This window comes from Frieseomelitta varia, unplaced genomic scaffold (genome assembly GCF_011392965.1).
Source record: "Frieseomelitta varia isolate USP_RPSP 00005682 unplaced genomic scaffold, Fvar_1.2 scaffold_495, whole genome shotgun sequence".
In the NCBI taxonomy this organism is placed as follows: Eukaryota; Metazoa; Arthropoda; class Insecta; order Hymenoptera; family Apidae; genus Frieseomelitta; species Frieseomelitta varia.
In genome coordinates, this window is record NW_025110251.1 from 404,297 (window position 1) to 421,050 (window position 16,754).

General features: G+C 49.3%; 1 protein-coding gene across 2 annotated transcripts in view; it reads left to right on the forward strand.

Moving 5' to 3' along the window:
* LOC122533120 (TSC22 domain family protein 1-like) overlaps window positions 1–16,754 on the forward strand; it is an 84,772-nt gene that overhangs the window by 37,542 nt on the left and 30,476 nt on the right. For both annotated transcript variants that reach the window (XM_043662516.1, XM_043662517.1), the window contains exon 2: window positions 11,600–11,885. In XM_043662516.1, the coding sequence (XP_043518451.1) occupies window positions 11,600–11,885 (286 nt within the window). The remainder of the gene's footprint in view (window positions 1–11,599; window positions 11,886–16,754) is intronic.

Below are 16,754 nucleotides of genomic sequence, written 5' to 3' on the forward strand. Positions count from 1 at the left end.
CACGATTTTCGCGGCTCGTACAGGAAATATAATTAACCCGAGGCTTACTCGAGCGTTACTCGGTACTGTTGGACGATCAGTTAAAGAGGAGAGACGCATTAAGTGGCAAGCAGGTCGTGATCGGGGGCCACGAAACGCAAATCGACGAGCGATGATAATCGCGCGAATAAGACGTCGGATTTTGGCCGGCCGTCCGCATTTCGTGCGTCCCCCCACCTTCTTCACCTTAAACGGTGTTCGAGCACGCCACAGCAGAGAAAGAGAGAGAGAGAGAGAGAGAGAGAGAGAGAGAAGCGAGAATCGCTTGGGTGGAGACGCGAGAGCAGCCGAAAGAGTTCGGACGAGGAACGGTGTGTGACAGCGTGTAATCTTGCCTCAGCTTCGAGCCTCGCCGAAATAACAGGTTCCTCTTTCCCTCGTTCAGCGCGATCTTCTCTCTCTTCCTCTCTTTTTTTCCTCTCCCTTGTCTCCTCTCCGTTCAGCTTTCCTTCTCATTCTCGCGAAGTTCACCGCGCTGCTGGTTTCCGCTCTCCTCCGTTGTTCACCATATATAAAGTTGCGATTTCGTGTTTGGAGACATTATTAAGCCAGCAGCGACGTTGTCGTCGTTGTCGATGCGCAAGACTCGCAAGAATCGAGAACCGGATTCTCATGTACTCAATTTTTGCGTGCGGCTCGCGCTCTTTCGCTGCGACCGCGTCGCAATATCAACCGTAATGATGAATTTGTAAAGATACACCGACACTCAGATGCCGAACGACGCTTCCTGTTTGCTGTGGCTGTTGCAATTCCGACCAATCGCAATGCAACTTTTATCCTGACGTCCACAATGCTCCGGTCCGCTGGGAGTTGTTCGCCGCAAGTTGCAATTGTGCTTTGCGATTCTTCCTGGGAGATTGTAAAGTAGACTCTGCGTCTTTTCGATTATCTTCCCTCACTGTTCCCATACAAATTTATTAAACTTGTCTATATGTTTCGATCTCGCTATACACGTAGTATGTCTCGCTCACCACGGTTGCATGAAACTCTGGATCGCCAGGCGACAAAACTTCGACAAACTTCAATCTAGACAACGATCCCGGTAACGATATACGTATTTATCGGCGTGTCATCGATTCGACGTTATTAGTACGTTCCACGACACCGTTCGTATGCAAGATGTTGCGAGTGATGGCATAATGTTCGCGCGGCAAGACACCATAGCTAATCCATATATCAACGTCGCGGAACGCCTGCGATACTGTTCTGTCCCTCTTGCGTTAACGATAATTCCATCGGATCGAAATCTCGATTAAGATTTTCTCGACACGGCACGCTCGAGGCCTGGAAGTCGTGATGATGATTCACCGATCAATTTCTCCTGCTCAACGATCGAACGACGTGCAAACGATCGCTGACCACGATTCTTCTCTCACTCTGTTCCACGAACGACGGAGGCGAGAAAAATGACGTTTCACTCGACTAAACACGGTGCCTGAGAGACTGAAAGCTACGAACGGTGGAGGCACGAGTCAGTTGGTAGTTAGATCGGTAGCTTTCGGTCGATCGTGACGTCGATCGGAAGTTGACACCAGGTTTTCTGGGGGAGTGCCCGCGTATCTGCGATATCGTGACGCAAAACGCGTCGGTTTCACGATGACGACGATGATATCGCCGCCCGCCGATCCGCATGAATACCGAAGAATCAATCACCGTGCCCGATCGGTGTGCCCGATAACGAGGCCCGATTGCACGATCTGGATTTGCATCGGTGGGCCACGCCATTGAAATCACAATAACACGCCGATCCATTATTACACGCGAGGGCCAGAAACGAACCGGAATACAGAGATGTCGGCTTCCAGCCGAATAATCTCGCGGTAATTGATCCATCTCCGACTGCTGTCGATTATCGCTCCTTGCGCGCCGATCGCCGCCGCGATCTTCCCGCAGGAATTTGTGAGAGAACAATGGCCATCGTTGCGAAGCAGATAACTTTGACGTTACGTTTAAAACGTTTGATCAATGTAAGAAGAGGAGAAGGAATTTGAGAATTGAACGTTTGTCGAAAAAATTGAGGTGAGACTACGAAAATGCTTGATATCTATTGTTGCAGGCGAATTTAAGATCTCAGGAATGACGGACATTTGCGCTTCAGATTAAACCTTTGTATTCATCTTGCAAATCAAATTTACTTTTTTCCAAATAAAATTCACTTTGAAGGTGACTCGAGAAGTAATAATTTTATTTGTAATTACTTGTGCAGTCATGCGAGCTAGCACTCGGAAGGCGACTATATAATTGATAGCTTGTATCATACATTGATATAAGATAAGTAAGTTCGGCCGATACATGAGTACAAACCATGAACATTTAGTGGACGTTATTAATCATTCTGTTGCAACTTCCAACCGAACTTACATGTATGTACATATATAAATATTTTTAGTACAGTTAAATAAATATTTTATGTCAATTTTATGTCATTTTATATTATATTTTACAGGCAATATAATTTTTATTTCGGAATAATAACTTTTCATCTGATTTTATTTTTATTACAACTTAACTCAAAGAAACAAATTTATAGAAAAACTTGATTTTCAGAATTGTGAATCTGATTTGCAAAAAGGTGACTGCGATCTGTAAAAGGATAAATTTATAGTTTATAAAAAGGCAAATATAATCTGCAAAAGGGTTAATTCGGAGTGGAAAACCTGATATTAATATTGCCAAAGCAACCGTTAAAATTTCAGCCGGTAATTACAGTAGCAACGTACAGAGAATTTCTCGATCCTAGACGCGGAGCTAAGCACACGTGTCGACGTGTTCGACTAGACAGAAAAAAAGAAAGCAGACAAATTCAATTTGACGAACGGCTACGATGTCGATAGAAATTTTTTCCGATAACGAACTTGGATAGAACACTCGATACAAAGTATAGGTATCCACGAGGTCCGAAAAGGTGGCGCGTGGACCGGTTCGGAACCACATTCTCCCTCGACAGAAGTGCCGAATCACTCGGAGCTGTTCCACTGTCAACGTTAGAAACACTGAATTCTTATCGACGGGAGATTTGAGCGGCGGCGCTACTTCACCGGCGATACCGCGGTATCTGGCGCTCAATTAAGCGATCATTGTGATCTGAACGTGGTCCTGATTCCTCGAATTTTTTAAGAAGATGTTCCGTCGCACGTCGCTCAAGCATCGCCCATTGAACGAAGGGTAACGAACCGGCGGTTAAGTAAATGTTATTGCAGGGATCGAGTTCTAAGTGCGTATCAGAGGAACTTCAATGAAGGAAGCCGAAGTATTTCAAAAACGATGAACGTGAAAAAATTCAAGTCGAGTCGAGTCGAGTCGCGGTCGCGATTAATGCTCAAAGTCGTTATTAATAGAGAGTTGCAGGAATACTTTGAACTCGGTGGCGAGTATTCACGAATCGTGACACACTCGATTTATAATCCAAGCTGACATTCGAGTTGTTTGACCCTCGCCCGTCTTCAAACTCACAGGGCGCATTAGTTCCCTGTCTTCTGGGAAACATTTGAGCATCCTCGAAGTCGAACGTTTACTTTGACGGCTGGGTGTAGTGGTTCTTATTTCACGCGACGCTCGCAGGACGTACGTACTACGCGCGGTGGCGATCGCGCGTGCGACCGCTGAATAAGCGGGCTCTGTGGTGCTGTATGGTAATCGCCATTCGGATTCCTCACCACGGGTCGCTGGATCATTGCGTTTCCTAGTAATAAATTCTGTACGTGAAGCTCCGCGTGATACGTACAAGCACCCAACGGACGGCGCACTTTGTATCTTTTAATCTATGGAGACACCGTGAAAAATTCGAACGGCATTCCGACGAAAATTTCCCATGAACCGGGGGTAATCGCTTCCGTGACGTTCCAGAATCCCTATCGGGCTCGATAAATTACCAATTCACGGGAGAATCTCTCCTACGTCTGCGTGAAAATGGTTGATCTTTCCAGCAAGTCTCGATATAGCCTCGAGCTGTTTTGTTCGGAACCGTAAAATCGTCCTCGTGAATAGATACGGAGAAGGACGAGAATGGAAGGACGCGGCAAACAGCCTGGTGATATTTGATTAAGTATCTCGCCGATACTGGCGCGGATGACACGGTCGGCCGGCAATTAGCCACCGACTTTACGCGTCCATTCGGTTGGTTCCAACGGTTCGGTCGGTGAACGAGTCCGCATCTCGTCGCTTCTCGGTTTCTCTCCTCGTCATAGCTGTGTGCCGGGAGGATCGTGAGCTATAATCACGGGAGGAGTCGCCGGGCATTACAAACAGCGGGCCGTCACGCGAGCCGATCGAGTTAGCGCCGTTCAGCCCGGGGACCATTGCCAGATACCAACGCTCTTCCTTCTAGGGATCGTGAAAGCAGAAGAGCAGAAAGAAAGAAAGAAAGAAAGGAACGACGAACGAAGAAAATGAAGAGAGCTTAAGGACGATGAAAGGAGCGGCCGGTTGTGACAAAGAGCGCGGAATGTGTCGAGAAAGAGAGACGGTGACGAGAGAAATCGCAGATTCTACCAGAGAATCTGGCCTCTCCGGGTTTCGCAACGAACGGACGTATAATATCGGTACACGGAAGAGAGAAAGAGAGAGAAAGAGAAAGAAAGGGAGTGGAAGGGAGAGACGATGAGAAGAGAGAGAAGACGATCTCTTTCCTGGTGGTTGCTGGGAAGAGAGGGTGGGGGCAAGGTGGATCGCGGATTGAGTCATTATGCTTGCTCGGAGGAGACCACAGGCCTTGATGCGGGAACGGCTGCCATCGGCTCGTGAAAGGAAACCGACCGGATGATTCAACGTATACAGACGGACAAAGTAGTCGCGGTGCTTACTATACGGTGCACTCATCCTTTCCTCGTCCCTATTCTTCTTCGTCCTCTTCATTGTCCGCTTCTTCCTATTCCTCGTCCAGTTCTCTTCTCGTCTCTTTTTGCTCTCTTAGTTCGTAGACCGTTCATAGATACATTGCGCAACGCAACTGGTTACAGTATATACGCTACGTTCGTCAAGTTTGACCACGAGAAAAACGACGAGGACGATCGAAGAAGAACACCGCTCGACCGCGCGTTAACTAATTCTTCTTCCCGGTCGTTGTTGTTGATCGTTCACGTTTTCTACGAAATTCGATCGTTTCCCGTTTTTTCCTTCTTTTTCGTAGACGTTGATGAAGCGGCCTGACTTGTTACTTGGAGAAATTTATTAACTCTTTATGGAGTTTGGGCTGCTTTTCGACACACGCTACGATCGACGTTCGGGCAAACGAAAGGAGAGTTTTTACACCAGTGTAATTAACGTAGTAACGTGAAACGAATGCTGACGTTTACCAATGAACGATAACACGCCGCCGTAAAAATTGATCGATCTTCATTTTTTCACCCATGACGATAAAATCTCTCCTTTCTTGGCCGCTCTTCCGCGTATGTGGACGACCTTTTCCTTGTCGTAACGTCGCCGGTAAAAGCGGCCGGACTCGTTACACGAAAGTTTGTTAACGGGCCGCCAATTCTTCTCTCGTAATACGTTGGTTAATTAAACGGCTTGTAATTTATGTCGGCAGCAGCCGAAGCGCTTGCCTTTGTTATTAGGGAGTAATTGGAACTTTAACAAAATCGAGCAACGCTACCGGTTTTTTTCGGTAATAAAGCCTGTCCCGAACGGAAAGCATAAATAAATTCTAAATCGAATCGCCGCGTGAGATGCAGTGTTCCCTCGTGAAAAAAGCAATTTCACTTAGCGATAATTTACGGACGTTTCAACGATATTATTCGTCGGCTCGTTTTTGTTGTTGCTTAAACGATGGGAACATTAAACGATGGACATGTTAACGAGCGTTATTTTCTCGTTGACGCCGTCCGTTTTGAAACTGATGATCGAATAACCGCGCGGCAACGTCCTGACCAGAGCAGAGAAGACGAAGACCGAGATCAGGTCAAGTAGGACCATTGCACCCGATTGTGTACCACAATATTGTGACATCGGGCTGGTTCATCGACGAGTTCTGCACCGAGCGTCATTATGGGTGGCTAAGCCGCCACTGGATTTTATCTCGATCCCCGAGTCGATGTAAGCCAAACGAGTTGACAAGTACAAGATACTCGTCGGAGAAAGAGAGACGGAGAGGACGACCCGGGGCGACAAATATGAAGGAAAGGAGAGAACCTGCAGGTATCGGCAGGGTCGAGCAACAGAGAAGTCCTTGCCTGAGGCTACGCGATCGATCGCACCTCGACTAGGAAAAGACGAAGAACGGCCGGAGGTGACTTTTGACAAGTCACTTTGGTCCGGGCAACCTGCTTTCGCGGAATCGTTCCCATCGCTCCCCGGCTGATACCAATCTCGCTAACATATTGTCGAGCCCACGGAGAGACACCACAGTGAAATGCACATTTCGGTGGATCGCGTGTCTTCCAATCCTTCGTTTCTGCTCGTTTGTTTCCCCCGTTTCTCCGTGTACTTTAAAACGCACGAGGCAGGCGTAGGTGCCCCGCGGTGTGTGCGAAAAATTTATTCTCTTCCGCTCTCTTTCACCCGCGTTAAACGCACGATCCTCCGGTGTCGATTAAAGTCACGCGGAATTCCTCGGACATTTGTTTCAGTCCTTAAGTAGCTTCACGCTCGGCGGTGCGCGTTGAACGCGAACCGAGAATCGAGCTGAAGAAGAAAGAAAAAAGAAATTCCCTCGTCGTGCACATTGCCGGTGAGAAACGTGGCGCGGGTAGAAAAAAGCGGCCGGTTGAAACGCGCACGAAAAGACTTCATCAGCTCTCTTAATGCGGGAGAGCTGCGCGGCACTGCGTACATCAGGGCACGCGTGGGGTCGCGCGCGACCAGCCAGCGGGAGATCGTAATTTGCGACGTAACGCCGCAAAAGACGAGAAGTGCGCGCGTTCACGAACATCGATGACTGCCCTACTTGTTATTCGCCTAACTGTAAGTTGTTATTATATTAAGAATGTGTCGCGTTACAACGCGTGTTCACTTCAGCTTCTAATCACCGTACGTGTCACCTTATAATTTCAAACCAACGACTACGTCGTGTAAACTTACTCGAACGTTTAGACGAGAAAACGAAAGAAAAGAGAATAATAACGAGAAAACGGGCGAAATATTCCAGTCGGAGCGCGAGAAGAGATTTCAACGGCGGTGACTTCAACGCCGGCGCAAGCGGGATCGCTCCGTCTTATTTTTCCGACTTAAGCCAGCAATTAAACGGAGTCGGTGCTCATGCCCGCGATGGAAGGGAGGAAGAGTAGCGCATGTCACGGCCGCGTTTGCATCTTTTCGAGCATCGAAATTGAAGAATTTACGACGTTCGGCCGGGCGAGTATTTGCCTTTACATCGCGCCTCCCTTAGCCCCGTTGCCTTAACGGCATCCTCGTATCTGCGGCCGGTCTCTCCCTCGCGTTCGAATTTCGTGGTCCCACGTCTCGATGCTCTCTCGTCTCGTTTCGTCCATCCGTCCGCTCGTCCGCGCGGATTCAATGTCCATGCAAAGTAAACGGCGGCCTCGGGAACGGCTGTCAATTATCCGTTATATACGGCCCTGGCCCTCGAACCCATTCTTAACGACCCCTTAAAGCTGACCACGAACAGCCTCCTCCCCACGCCCCTCTCTGCATCGCGCCCGAAATGGGGAGGCCCTCACCGACAACAACGACGACGACGACGACGACGACGACGACGATCACGAGGGACACGAGCGAGAGCCGAGAATCGAGAACCAACCACCGAACGGACGAACGGACACACGACACGAGAAGGACGAAATTGAAGAGGAGGAAGACCGGCTGCGAAACCGGGGCTAAGGTGGAAGGCGGTTTCCGGGAATCGTTTGGTATTCCAACGCTACCGCCACTCGCGGCACCTTCCTTCTCCAAACTGCGGACAGATTCCTCTGTGGCCTCGTCCGAGAGGCCGATACACAGAGGACGATCGGTTCTATAGCCGCGCCGCGAAGTGTGTCAGAATTGCAAATGGACGGGCGCGCGGCAGAGCCGACGAAACACACAGGGGACTCCAGAACAGAGACGAAAGGATGAACGGACAGACGGACGGACGGACGGACGGACGGGCGAGAAGAGGGCGCGAATTCCACCGTGTAATTCTCTAAGATGGATTCGAGCCGAAAATCGAGGAATCTCTGCCGTCTCGTTTCTAAGTGGAGGAGTCGAGCTTTCGGGAAAAGGTTGACGCGTTCCACCAGTGGGAAACATTCTCCCCGATTTTACGAGGGAATTCGTCCCTTTGTCTCGTCGTGAGCAACTGTCTTTCTTGTTTCTTTTCTTCCTTTTTTTTTTTTTTCAGCGCGTGTTTGTTTCACGACGGAGACGAGGCCCTCTGCGAGAATGAAATTTTCTGAACAGGCTAGTGCCTGGTGTCTTTACGGCCGCGATTTGAAATTCATAGCGAAGTTAACGCGGCAAACAACGATCGGCCAGCGCGAAGTTAACGAATCTTTTAACGAGACGACGTCGCTCGCGGTACGCAACGGTCGGGTTAACAAGTGCGAGGCATCGTTTTCTTGCTCGTAAACGCCAACGCCTCGTAATTATAACAATACGTTCCGTTTGAACGTAACGAGCCAATCAAAGAGAGGTCGGAAAGGCCAACCCCTCGTCGCACCGACACTTTCTGTTCGCTCGTTACGTAGATGCACGGCGGTTGATCGCAAATCAATCAACTTCTCTCGCGTCGTGGACCTTATTCCCGAACGAGCTAATTGACCGCGGCGCGACAAGAATCGTGCTCTAAGCCGACTTCATTCCGATTTGTTAACGTAATGATCGCAACGAAATACATACTGTGTTCACTCACCGGAGTTCACACTGCTCACGGCCCCTGTCAACCGTCCGCTGAAACTCGTACAATTTGGTTAGCTGTCTCGTTTAGCTGTCCCGTTTCTGCCCAACTTTCTAGTCGACTCGATTGTGAGAACGACTCACACGATCGCCCAACAGTGTGAATTTCCTCGAACACGCAAACTGGATGCAGACACTCTCTCGAAAATATAGAAACACGATGAATTTTGTAACTCGTCCAACAAAACCAACGCGCGTCTCGCGGTCTATTGCAAAAGGAGATGTTCTGCTGTTTTTTTTTTTTTTTTTTTTTTTTTTTTACTAGGTTGTACACGGTGTCGAGTGAAAATTAAATTAGACCCGTTGTCCGTGGAATTTCGATAGCGATATTTTCAGGCTTCCTCGCCGAAAAGGACGAGCAATTCCTTCCCGAACGCTGGAATTTTTCAGACACACCTTCTTCAGGCGTACGCTCAGGTGTACGGTCCGGGAGTTCGCGTTTTTCGTACGTGGCGTGATTGAAAACGCCTGAAGCGTGGAAGAAGCGGCGATCCGTCGAAGGTGCATCGCCGGTGCGCGGATAATGGCTTATTAAGAAAGCATCGGCGAGAGGCGAGCGAGGAAGTGACAGAGCGGGTCTCGTCGGATCGAGTGGAAGAACGAGGAGTGAGCGACGAAGAGGGAAATGGAATCCCTGATGCCAGGAGTCCAAGTCACGGGTTTTGTCGACGCCTTTCGAGAGAAGGGTCCTCTGACACAACGGGGCTTTAATTACGCCGATATCACGGTAATTAAGCCGATCAATGCGTGCCATTGTGCAGCGACCACGGGGCCCCGTCCACGCCGAGGCCCATCCATAATCACGGCCATGGACCCCCTTCGTTCGACACAAAAGCACTCCGTCCCACGGGACACCGGGGTGTTCCGAACCTCCCGTGTATTACTTCTTTTTGCGGGGAAACCGTGTGAAAGGAGGCACAAAAATCGACGCGACCCGACACCCGATACAATTCGTTTAATTGAAACACGCGCACAATATAATTCTCGCGAAGGCTTACCTCCGGCTCGTCCACGGACAATGTTTCTTGTCGAACTCTGCTCGACAACTTGTCGAGAGAGAGTACAAAGACGCGACATGGTCGCCTCGGTGAAATTCCTCGACGCTACGCATTTAACGACAGTTGCGTGAAAGCTGCGCGAAGTAGAACGAAAGACTATGAGACAGAAATTACCGTCACGATACCTATCCTAGTACGTATGACTCAAGTTCTCCGTTCTCCGCTCATTTTCGCAACAATTATGTTGCGTACGGCGATACGGAAGGCGAACTCGAATTGTGACGACTGGACAACCACCGATTTCTCGTCGTGAAAGCTGGCATCCCTTCGAGAAGAGAGAAATCGTGTGTGAAATTCATCGCTCGAGGCGGCCACGGCCTCCGTGGCACACGGTCGTTCGTCGGAGTAATCGCGGCTTGTGTAAGCATCGATACCAGAAAATCGTTCGAAGATCGCTCCTCCCTAAAGCGTGCTCGCTGGGAGGTATCGACGCGACCACATTCATTTCGTTAATCGAATGGGAGTTTTGCGTTGCAATCACCCGCATGATATTTCCCCGTAATACGCGCGAGCTCGCTCATTTCGTCGACTAGGATCCTCGTGGCTTTCAGTTATCGACGGATTCCAAGGAGCGTTTCAATCTTTCGATCATGCTATAAGTTTCATTACGAACTCGAAGGTACGTTGGCAGGCATGCTAGTCTGCACGATATGATCAAGTTGTAAAGCACGAAGGAACGACGAGCTGCGAGTTTGTTGCGAGTCACTTTGTAATAAAGATATCGAGTCAGTAATAAGGAGATGTAAGGTGCCCGCATTGACACTTGGAAAAAATTCTTCACAGTCGGAAACAGAATTGTAGATAGCTTCGATGAAAAATTGCGACAATTAAAAAAAAAATAACGCAGGGCCTCGGAAGACAGTAGAGGTGCGTTTAATATAACAGGCCAGTAACCAATCAAACGCCACATTGTTACACCATGGATGCTACTACACTGCCGTTCAACCGCTTAACGAAGTATACCCAAGTATATATTCGAAACTTATCATCGAAGAAATCGATAAAAAGAAGAGGCATTAGATCTCCAAGTGATTACGGTCGATCGATAGACTGTTGAACGATGAGAATACTTTCGAAGGTGCAACATCACCGTCCCCTTTGTGCGCTGTCCCAATTATGAGAAATGCTCCCAAGGACGCGACTGATCGATCCCAAGTTATTCGGTCGATGATGAACGCACGAACGCTTTGTCACTGTTTACCGAGGTTTATCCTACGCGTATAACTTCCCGGCACGAACGATGCGACGCGACGAAAGAAGAGGGATTTGTTTGCGACCGCCCGCGCCGTTTCCACTGTTTGTCGTACGAGTTAGGACAGCCTGACCGTGTTCTTCACAAAGTGCCGCTCTCTCTTTCTCTCTTTTTCTCGGCTCGGAAAGAACCAACCGAACGGCACACTTTTTAGTCACTATTTGCGCCGGCGATTCGAGAAACACGAGCGGAAACGAGGATCATCAGTCCTTTCCCCGCGATCATTCCTCGCCTCTGCCTTTCTGGACAGATGCGAGACAACTCCCCAAAAATGGGAGGGCGTAATGTTAGCCGGAACTGAACCTGGGAAAAACAATCGTTCTTTATTGTCTTTGGCATCCTTCATTCGGCCAAATCCTCTGACCAAATAGCCTTTTTTCAAACGTTTCAAACGAAAATCCATTATTCGATGGGATTGCAGGTGACGGTCGTCAGCACGAGCACGCCAAGCACCAACACGGTTCATCCTAGCGTAAACGACATGGACTGGTTCGCCGGTGTGGCCGAGGAGGAACTGCTGTACTACACGGGCGTTGGCAACGATGTCGATTCTCTTTGGGCTGTGATCGGGAGCTTCGTGCCACCGCCGCCTAGGCCACCTTATTTACCTGAGGAGGCTGTTACCACCGACGGACTCACCACCTGTGATTTGTGTTCCTGGGCGTGGAGAAACGACAGGCATTCCTTCTCTCTCGACGGCACTCTCGGTAAGTGCCAACCGTTCTTTTCGCCGTTTTCTCATTTTCTCCCGACGATACTGACACCCCAGGCATTCGCTCGTCGACGATCACTCCAACACGCGACGAGTGGTTCGTTCGATCGAATTGTGGGCTTAGGTTAGGTTAGGCTGTAATTAAGATCCCTTTGTCTCCGTATTTTCTCCCAAGACGACGTATCCAGTGTCCCGTCCGGAATACGTTCCCCTTGTCAGCACTTCAACCGGACCTCTCTCGAAAAGAGTTAGGAGGGTGCTGCCGGTGGTAGTAACATCGAGGATCGCGTGTTATTCTTTCTGTACATACTCCACGGTATTTGTGGCGTATTTGCCGAGCAAACAGCTTTTCTGAAGGATGCTTCGAGCCAAGTTTCTATCGAAAGCCAAGGTCTTCTCTAAAGTATCCCTTGCATTCAGTGACTACGTGGTACACTTTTTTTCGATGCTCGTTCTTTTCGATGCAGTGTCGCGCGAGACTGCGCGGATTTTTGCGATCGTTTATCACACGATGTACACTGACCGAAAAAATGACGATTATTATCGGGCGCTGCTTCGTTGCGAGGTCGTCGCGCGTTGCTCGTTTTTCACATACCGCGAGAAAGGGAGAAGCGATTTTATTACATCGCGGCACGTTGCAAACGGAGCAGCTATTAGGGAGCAAACCAAGCGAGCCAGCCTGTTAAGATTTAATGTCGGATAATAGAACGTTAGGACGCGCGTATCCTCAAAGCAAATATATGAAATGTAATGAAACACATGCGTCCACCATCACTGGTTCAACCATAAATAAAACGAACGATCGATCCACTTGTTCTCGATGAGAAATGAGAGATAAAAAAGTTCGTGTATGACTTTCAACGTACGTGTAACGTTGCAACGTGTAGGACATTATCGTCTTTCGTACCTCGGAGGTATTCGCGATGTCATAATCAACTAAAATGCAAAATCGATTAAAATGCAAAAGAAAAAAGAGAAGACAGAGAGAAAGAAACGAACACGCAAGGTGTACGTCTTTTAGCGTACACGGGATCCTCGGGGTGAAAGGTCGACGGTTGGGTGCACCATGGGAGGCCCGGCGCGCGCGTTCGTGTCTGTAAAACTTTGCTCCGCCGCTCTCTCGCACTCTCTCTCTCTCTCTCTCTTTCTCTCTCTCTCTCTCTCTCTCTCTCTCCGTGTCCCTCATTCGACTCGCGCTAATTCTCGTGACGGACAAATTAAGACGGATAATTCAAGAGCTCGCTCTCGCTTTAGCCCGACCTCCACATCCGGCTGAGGCGTTTCGACCAATCGGGGACTCGACACGACCACTCCTATATGGCTCTCCCTTTAGCGATCGTACTTATTATCCGATTTTCTCTCTTTGTCTCTTTGTCGCGTTCGTGATCGTGCATCGAAAAGCTACAAAGAGACGAGAAGAGACGTAGCAGAGAAAAACGAAATTTTCAAGAATCAGAAATGCAAACGTCCGAATTTGAATTTTTGAGTTCGACGCTAATTAAACGAAATTGGGTGTCGGAGTGTAAGATGGCTCGCTTCGAGTAAACAACGTAACGAGAGGCAAAACGAGATCTCATGGATATCGGAGATACGCTCGAACACCAGAAACGGAAACGATACCGATCGAAATACGGTTTCTTCGGACGGAGGCCGTGCTGTGTATTCGGAGTCGGAGGAATTCGTCCAATCAGAAAGCCAGGTCTACCCTGAAGGATCTCGGTTCGCACGTACGCGAGGCAAAGTACGGGTACACATGCATACGTGAGTCCGTTTGTATCGTGGCAGGGTGCCCCACCTCTGTTCGAGGCCCTGTTCGGCGCAACCGCCCTTCTCCTTGTTTCAGCCCCTGCGGGCCCCATCGTTCCAGGCACGCATTATCGCCATTACCATGAATTCCAGCAGTTATTACGCCTCTGTTGCACCGCCACGAAAATGGCGGCCCCGGTGCATCCTACCGTGCAACGAGGACGTGCTCCGTTCGGCCCCATCCTCTTTTCGCTCGGGCGCCTGCGCTCCCGATCCCGGCGAACGCTGCTCGACAATTAGCGTGGAGAACGCTCGCTCCATTTTCTCGCAATTCGTCGCATTTCGTCACTTCGTTTGAAAAAAAAAACGGAAGATTTTATCCTTCCCCCACCTGGAACGCTCGTAAATACAGCGAAAAGTCGCGCGAGGACGATCGAGCGTAGCGTGGAAATTGAAAGCCGCGCGCCACAGCGAAGAGACGAGCGCGACCTCCGCGCGCCCCGCGAGTGATCGATGGCAGGTAATAAGCCGTGCGGACCGTTTTAATGCCGTTGTTAAAGCGATAAATCACCGAAAGACCGAGAGTTTCGTTAGAGCGATTTCATTCGCGGCCGATCCGCGGTTAGGCGCCGTTACCTTGCGCCGAAACCGACGCAATTATCCAGCGAAAAACGTCAAGATAAATAGGGAGGAGGGAACGAGAGAGCGAGAGGATAAAGAGAGAGGAGGTCTCGAGATGGGGGGGCCTGTTTAAGGCAGGCTCGCGATGGGGTAATCATCGCGTCACTTCGCATCTTCCGCGACGTAATAATTACAAGATCTCGCCTCCGACTCGAGAGTCCAGAGAGTGGTGCGAGCGCGCGAACTGGCGTGAAACGGCGCGGTGTGAAGGAGGAGACGGAAAGCGAACGGACGGACGGGCGAACGAAACGCGAACGAAGGGACAGGGAGAACTTAATTCGAGCTTTCGAGTTTTTTTTCTCGACCGGCACTCGTGTGGACGAGCGATTCCTCGTCACTTTAGGGCCACTTGTACGTAACTTTGCTCGACGTTCGTTGCCAAGCGTCTTATCGAGCTTTGCTGCCGGCCAGCGAATGTCGTCCACTCGTGCTTTCGAGAGTCGAGCGTTCCTCTTTCTGACCTTCTTCGAAGACGTACGAAACGAGTGTTTCTTGAAATTAGACGCGAGATGCACGCACGACGTATATATTCCGACGTATTAATGCCTTTGCTTGATCAAACATACGCAAATCACCACGTCGAGAGTCGACAGGAGCGATCGGGATGCATCGCGAGCGTACGCGGCACGCGTATGTATGTGTGCAAGAACGACCGATGAGAAAGAACCAGCCGGAGGCGACGCGTTCCCATCAGCGATCGCCTCGTTCGATTTTAACCGATCGTCCATCGACAGCGTACCGTTCGAGCGAAATGAGGGTGCGCCCAACAGAGTGCCGACAACAGCAAAGGAACACGCTAACTCGAACGGTTGAAACGGTCCTGGCAGGAAGTACGAAATCGCCGCGTGAAGCTCTACTTTAAACGAAACGGATCGCAGTGGCTCGCCTGATCGCGAGCTAATCACGCGATGCCGCACGCGAATGATCGCCAGACCGCCAATTAGAACGCAAAGCCGCGCGTTGATTGTAATAGCACACGTCAAACAGCCTCCTCGAGCGTGCGGAATCGCGAGATAACTTCATCCCTTTCGCAGCGAGCGGCATTTATCGACGCAACGACGCGCCGTGCTGTGCCGTGATCTGGTTCAATCGGCCTCTCTTTTTCACGTTAGGTTACCCCTGCGTTTCGCGAAAGCACGGCTCGTCCTCGCCTGAGTCATCCTTTTAATTCGCGTTACGCGCCCCCGGCCACGTATATTCGCATTGAGCCGATGTTATCTCGCGCCGCGCGTACACCGAACCCGGGACTTCTTCTCTTCTCTTTGCGAGTCCTTCTCCTCTCACTGTGTTGTTTGTTGTGCTTCTTTCCTTTTCTGCGAACGCTGCCTCTAGGTAATCAACAGCTCTCAATTTTGGAAAAGGGAGGAAAAATAATTGGAACATAGAAAAGTGAGAATGCTTTCTCGAAAAGTTGACAGTACGAGAGAGTCACAGTCATTGTTGAATTTCTTGAGTTTGGCACAAGCATTATCAGTTATTATTATTACCGCGCGACATCTTTCTCTATCGCGATTCATCCATTCGCCACGTTGCAACTGATCATCTTGCTTCATTGTATCAAGTTTTCTTTCGTCATGACAGTCTCCTGTTGTCTTAATATCACTGTGACGTCGTGATCACATTGAGCAGGTTGAATAGTTCACACGTTTCCCTTTTCATCAAGTTCGCCAACATTTCCTGTTTTGTTGTTGTTGCCCTTGAGGGCCTTACTTGGATATCTTAATCCATAACTTGATTCTTTCACGTCAATAAAGAGGAAATAGGAATTGTTAATCTCGAGAACTTCCATTTATGAGATCTAATACATTTGACTGTTTATTTATTGATCCACGAAGATCTTTAGTAGAAGTTGACACTTCCATTACAGATCCTATAGTCACTGTTACGCCATAGTTGAATTAGATCTCGGACTTTTCTAGTTATCAAACTTTTTTCTTTCCCGAGTCTCTCCTTGAAAAAGATCAAGGAATTTCTTGCCAAAAAGTAAAAAAAAATACTCCAGCTCGTTTCTTGTCTCGTTTATCGCGAGCATGTGACAATCCCTGTACAACGAGTTCACTTTCACGTAAAGGGACGGCGACGATAAATTTCGCTCGAAAAGAGAAGCTGGAGCATCCCGTTTAATTGAGCCCGGGCATCTAATCGAGGAATCCATTGGTCATCGGCGTCGTTTTCTGTACCACCGTGGCCCACGATGTCGCATGTTTCGGTTTCACCAGAAAAAAGAAAACGAGGAACAAGCTGGTTCGCGCCCGTAAAGTGCGAGCTCCAGAAAGGATGCAAACGAGAGCAAGAGACTCGGGCCCCTTTCGTGCGACCGAAAATTTTTCGACGGCCCCTCCCGGTGCCCGGCACTTTTATATGCTCTCTCTTTCTCTCTCTCTCTCTCTCTTTCGCTCTCGAGCCGCGTACTTTTAATCTTAGAGGCAATCTCGCC